This window comes from Ursus americanus, chromosome 32 (assembly GCF_024610735.1).
Source record: "Ursus americanus isolate L20-20 chromosome 32, mUrsAme1.1.p, whole genome shotgun sequence".
NCBI classification, from domain to species: Eukaryota; Metazoa; Chordata; class Mammalia; order Carnivora; family Ursidae; genus Ursus; species Ursus americanus.
This window is the reverse complement of record NC_142158.1, coordinates 7497757-7503756: the sequence shown is the minus strand read 5'-3', so window position 1 is coordinate 7503756 and position 6000 is coordinate 7497757. Positions and strand designations below refer to the sequence as shown.

At 37.5% G+C, this 6000-nt stretch overlaps 1 protein-coding gene across 2 annotated transcripts in view; it reads left to right on the top strand.

Annotated features, from left to right (window-relative positions):
• Window positions 1-5182: 5182 nt before the first annotated feature.
• Window positions 5183-6000, top strand: part of MYLK4 (myosin light chain kinase family member 4) — an 82035-nt gene continuing 81217 nt past the window's right edge. Inside the window, exon 1 of one of the 2 annotated variants that reach the window (XM_045811693.2) lies at window positions 5183-5396. In XM_045811693.2, the coding sequence (XP_045667649.1) occupies window positions 5380-5396 (17 nt within the window). In that variant the 5' untranslated portion in view covers window positions 5183-5379. The remainder of the gene's footprint in view (window positions 5397-6000) is intronic. The other variant, XM_045811695.2, reaches the window with a different exon arrangement.

The window sequence follows — 6000 nt, the reverse complement described above, 5'->3', positions numbered from 1 at the left end:
CCGCCTCTTGTGGTACCGCCTCTTGTGGTACCGCCTCTTGTGGTATTCTAAAAGACATGGCATCACTTACATGGTTTTCATACCCAATGGTTTGCCCAGTTCCAAACATGAAGAAACAAGGAAGCAATTCAAATGGAGAGATATTTTGTGAAAAAATAGGTCTGGAGTCTCCAACTTTATCAATGTCATGAAGGATAAAAAAAAAAAGACTGGGTGATTGTTCCTCGAATACATAAAAGTAGACTAAAAAGACATGCCAACTAAATGTGCTGTGTGATTTGTGATTGGATCCTGTGGGGTGAGAAAATGTCTTTATTCTCAGGAGACATACGCTAATGTATTTAGGGATAAAGTTTCATGAGGTCTGTCCCTTACTCTTCAGAAAAGAGACACAGCAAATACAGAAAACGTTAACATTTGGTGAATCCATGTAAAAAGTATATGGATAGTCATTGTTTTATTCATGTAAATTCTCTGTAGGTTTTAAGTTTAAGAAATATGTCAGAGGATGGCCGCCTGGGTGGCTCAGGTGGTTGAGAGTGGGACTCTTGGTTTCGGCTCAGGTCAGGAACTTGAAGTCTTGAGATCAAGCCCCATGTGAGCTCCGCACTCAGCGGGGAGTCTGCTTGGGACTCTCTCTCTCTCCCTCTACCCCCGCCCCGGCCCCTGCTCACATGTACTCTCTCTCTATATAAAATAAAAAATCTTAAAAAAAAGAAAGAAGTCAGAGGAAAGGAAAAATGTTTAACAAAATTATGTGAAAGTCATATGAGATTTGGACTTTTATTTATGAGTAGTATTTACACAATAGTATTCCCATTGAATATCACATGTGTTGTTTAATACACAGTATACTACTCAGTGACATGTATTAACATTTTATAAGAAAGTAAGAAAGGGTATAACTAGATGAACACATCGTGAAACCATTACAGAAGTAATGAACTAAAACATTATTTAATATTTCTGAAGGAGATGAATTTTTAAATGGTCCCATCTATATTTTTATCTAGTTTTTTAAGCCCTCCCGTTTTTTATTTTCATTTTTCATTACACAGAGTTTAGCTACTTACTCAAAATCCCTTGGAAGTATGAAGGGTCTAATATAACTACATCTGGACTCTTTGTAACATCATTATCTTCCTTGCTCTAAGAATCCTGTCTCTGAATAGAAAATGAGATACAATTTAGTTTTAAATTTCCATTAACTTTTCTATTAATTACAAATCATGCATTATGTAGTGTTCATAGCAGGAGAAGAGAAGAGTGAGAGTCTTGACTTTTCCCCCACTCACTGTTCCCTTTCCCTTTTCTTTGGCCCCAGGTGACCCAACAAGTATGAGTATATTTATGTCTCCTTGGATCCCAGCCTTGGTCTCCTGGAAAAGCTGGCCATAAATGTTCAGTAGTGCTCTGTTCTTTTGTTTTCTTTTAACAAGTTAACTTTTTGTTAATCATATTATTAGGTTTTCTTTTTTCTTAATTACTTTATTGAAGTATAATTTACATATGAAATCCACCCACTCCAAGTATACAATTCAGCAATGTTTTGGGAAACTTAATGAATTGCATACTTATTGCCACAGAACAGTTTTTTAGCATTTCCATCACCTCAATAAGATTTTATTTATAGTTAATCCCTGTTCCTGCTCTCAGCCCCAGGCAACCACTCATCTACTTTTTGTGCCTATAGATTTGCCTTTCTTGTACATTTCAAACAGATGGAACTATATAGTATGTGGTCTTTATTTCTGGCTTTTTTTGCTTAGCACAACGTTTTTGTTCATCCAAGTTGTAGCAGGGATCAGTACTTCATTCTTTTTATTATTGAGTAGTATTCCATTTGAATGGATGTATCCCATTATCTCTTTCTTTTTACCAAACCAATTGATGGAAATTTGTGTTGTTGCCAATTTTGGGCTATTGTGAATAATGATGCTATGAACATTCATGTGCAAAGCTTCGAGTGTTCATGTTTTCATTTCTCTTGGGTAGATACCTAGAAAAAAATTGTTAGTCCACATGGGAAATAAGTTTGTAAGAAACTGCCAAACTCTTTTCCAAAATACCCGTACCATTTTACACATATGATGAAGGTTCCAGTCACTCCACATCCCCGCCAACATTTACTCTTGTCCGTCTTTTTAATTATAGCTCTTCTAGTGAGTGTAAAATGCTATTTCATTGTGACTTTAATTTGTATCTCCCTAATGACTGACTTTGAGCATTTTTTCCTGTGCCTCGTAACCACTCATTTATATATCTTCTTTGATGAGCTGTCTTTCAAATCTGTTGTCCATTTTTAAAAATTAGGTTGTTACTATATTGGTGATTTATAAGAGTTGGTTGTATATTCAGGATACAAATCCTTTATCAGATGTGTGATTTCATAGTATTTTCTCCAGGTCTGTAGTTTGTCTTTTCATTTTTCTATGCTGCCTTTTGAAAAGCAAAATTTGAATTTCAGGGAAGTACAATTTATCAATCTTTGCTTTTATGGCTCATTCTCAGTGGTTTTTGAAAGGAAGAAAATTCAATAGTTAAGCGGATAACAGGGATGTCTTTCATTTGCACTTTAGTATTTGTGAAGATTGCTTCACTTTTGTGTATAAATGTTCAAGAGCCTTGTTGTTCTGGAAACATTCAGAATGCTGTGTACAAATAGAAATAATAAGCACTATCCAGCCTGGTTTGAATGCCAACCAGCACACAGTCATTGGCAACGCACACTTTATATGACATACAGTCTCTTGTTAGTTAATGAAAAGAATTGCAATTCCCATGGCTTTGTGGAGTGCGATTTTTCTGAGGTTGGTACTTTTTCTTTCTAAAGGATTCGTATCTCCAAAATATCAGGGATATCCAGGAAAAGTATCACTGGGTCTGTTCATAGCCTCACTATGAACTTTTCCAAGCATAGGAGGATCTTTAAGACATTCCAATTATTTTATGAGTATGGACTTAGAATGACACAGACAGATCATAATGGGCATGCATATGTTACCTGTTTTTTTGTTTTGGTTTGGTTTTTGGTGGTCAAGTGTTGTACCAGGCTGCCTGTCCTCTGTGCTATCAGAAGCTGAAAATAGTATGACATAGAGGAACTGGACAACTGTCATCTAATTCTAAAAGACAAGTAGCATGGATTGTTTTAATTGATTTTGCTTTTTTATGATAAGCGGACACAATTTAAAATCTTCTCTCTAGTAACTAATCCAAAATTTCTGTCGAATACATATCGTGCATGGAGCTGTCTACATGTGATGACTTCCAGATTTATATCTCCAATCTGGACTTCGTCCCTGAAGTCTAGATTTCCATTTCACAACCTATTCACCTTGAATGTCCAATGGACCTGTCAAAAACTGAGCTCCCGATCCTCCCCCCCAAATTGCTCCCCCCATGTCCTTCCCCATCTTAGTTAATGTCTACTCTGTTCTTCAAATGCTCAGGAAAAAAATTCGGAAAGTCATTCTTGTCTATCTTCTTCCTTTCACATCCCAGATCCAATCCATCGCAAATTCTGGCGGCTCTAAATGAAATGGGAAATCCTAGATGAGATTCTGACACAGAAAAGGGACATTAGGGAAAAACTCATAAACTCCGAATGAAGCATGGAGTTTCATATCAGCATTGGTTCATTGTGACAGGTGTCGGGTGTTAACAATAGGGGAAATTGGGTACAAGGCATAAGGAAACTCTCTGTGCTGTCTTTTCACTTTTAACCTTTTCTGTAGATCTCAAACTATTCTAAAAAAAAAGCAATTTACTGAGGAAAAAAAAAGGAAAGGAGCATATCTTGCTGGACTGAGGGGATGGGAGATCTGATCCTGTTGTTTGGGTGGTCTGGGTGGAAGTTAGGGTCAAATCAGCAGAAGGCCATACACATTGTTGTCTTTGGGCAGGGGATTTGTCATTTTATCAGTTTATCACTTTTTTCACAATTTAATTGCTCTGAGAAAAATTGATAACCTCAAATCAGTTCACTCTTTTCATAACAATTTTGTTAAATAATTCATCTTTAGCAAATACCCAATTTTGTTTCTTTACTCCTCCTAAAGAATACAGTTCTCTAATCCCAGAAAAACACCCAAAGTTTTCCTTTTTAAAGGTTTTGCTATAATTCCTTATATGCTACTCAAAATGGAAGCGTATTTTTATATTATATGGAGCACATTGATCTGAATTAAGAGTAAGAACTTTTTGGGGCGCCTGGGTGGCTCAGTCGTTAGGCATCTGCCTTCGGCTCAGGGCGTACGTGATTCCTGCTCCACTGGGAGCCTGCTTCTTCCTCTTCCACTCCCCCTGCTTGTGTTCCCTCTCTCGCTGGCCGTCTCTCTCTCTGTCAAATGAATAATAATAAAAAAAAAAATCTAAAAAAAAAAAGAATAAGAACTTTCTTTTGGAGAAACAAGAGAGTTCTAGAGGCTGATGTTGGGGTGGGGAGTACAGGGGTCAGCTAAGGCTCCAAAGAGGGAAATAATTTCTGGGGTTGAATTATAAAATTGTCTATTACTAGCTCAGGCAGTCGAGGTTTTATGCCACTTAACTAAATCTAGGGATACACTCCTGTTAGGATCATGTAGGTGGGTTGTTTGCACTGGATTCTCTTTTCTTGACCTGTGACAAACCACCAGGGGGAAGGTCACGGTGTTCTTTGCAAGGAGAATTTATGAAAATTCATTCCTGTTTTTTGCAACTCTGTGGATGCTTGAGCAGTCGACCTTTCCCAGAGCTAGAAACAGTTGGAGATATGGCAAATAATTTTAAGTACTGAGAAAATTACAACTTGCTAAGTATTTTCAAAAGATCTCTCATATTCCAGTTGTGTCTGTTCTAAGTGTCACGTGGGTAAACAAAGGTGGCTGTGTGATTCCCACACCCAGAATCCTCTTGGCTGGGAATGAGCACTTAAATCATCACGAGTCTAAAAGGGGCAGGAGAACAGGGCATCTGATTGCCAAAGGCAAATTCTGCTAGGTAATTCTGAGAGTATTACCACACTGATGAGAAGAAAAGGTGAAGGTGATATTTCATCCACTGTTCCCAGTACATCCTCTCCTTACCTGACCTCTGAAATGGAGCCATTGGCCTTGAAAAGCCTGGTGTCTAAAATTAATATTCTTCCCCATCTGACTAAGAAGGGAACAGCTGAGCAACATGAGATCAAGGACCATATTAGTTTAAACAGGGGCTCAAAGTGGCATTTGAGAGAGAGGATACTTCCTTTCAGAGTGGACACTTGTGTTTTCAGAAGACTTATACCGACTGAGAGTAAAGACCTTTACCAGACAATTGTGTAGTCATTTTGAACTCTGCAAAACTTCCTTTTATCTGCCGGAAATTATACTCTGCACTTGAAGTGGTCCAAAGCCTAGGATGTCCTCCTATACATGGTAATTACTCTACTTCAAATAATCGTTGTAACCTCTCACATCTCCTCTTTCTATGTTGCCTTAAATAACAGGTTGTACCAAACTCCAGGTAGAGCTTAACATTTATTATTTCTTTGCAAAATTATTATATCTTGGGCCTGTTTTCTTTTTAATATGTTAATTTTCATGTGGTTTCCTGATCCCACGTGAGTACCACCTAGAGCTACATATTGTACATAAGTCATAGTTTGCCTTAGAAATAGCCATGTATCTGCCTCCTTATTTTAATAATGTTTTTTTTCGGGGCAATTTGAAGGAATGCTAGCATTGATCTATAACGTATCGTAGAGATCTCTGGTTGGTACTACTTACATTTCAGTGTGTTGAAGTAAGGTCTTTGTATGGCTAAGAAGAATTTTGCAGAGCATTGGATTTTTAATAATTTGAAACTAAAGGTATATCTGGATTTTACTATCTGAGTTGAGAGATTGAAAAATGAAGTGTTGTGGAGATAATTGCAGATGATTTTAAATTTGAGAAAAAGCTGGAAGCAATTTTCAGAAAATCTCCAGCAGGGGGCCTCAGCAGTCAGCGGTGGGAATCCACAGCAGCTTCCGATCAGCCT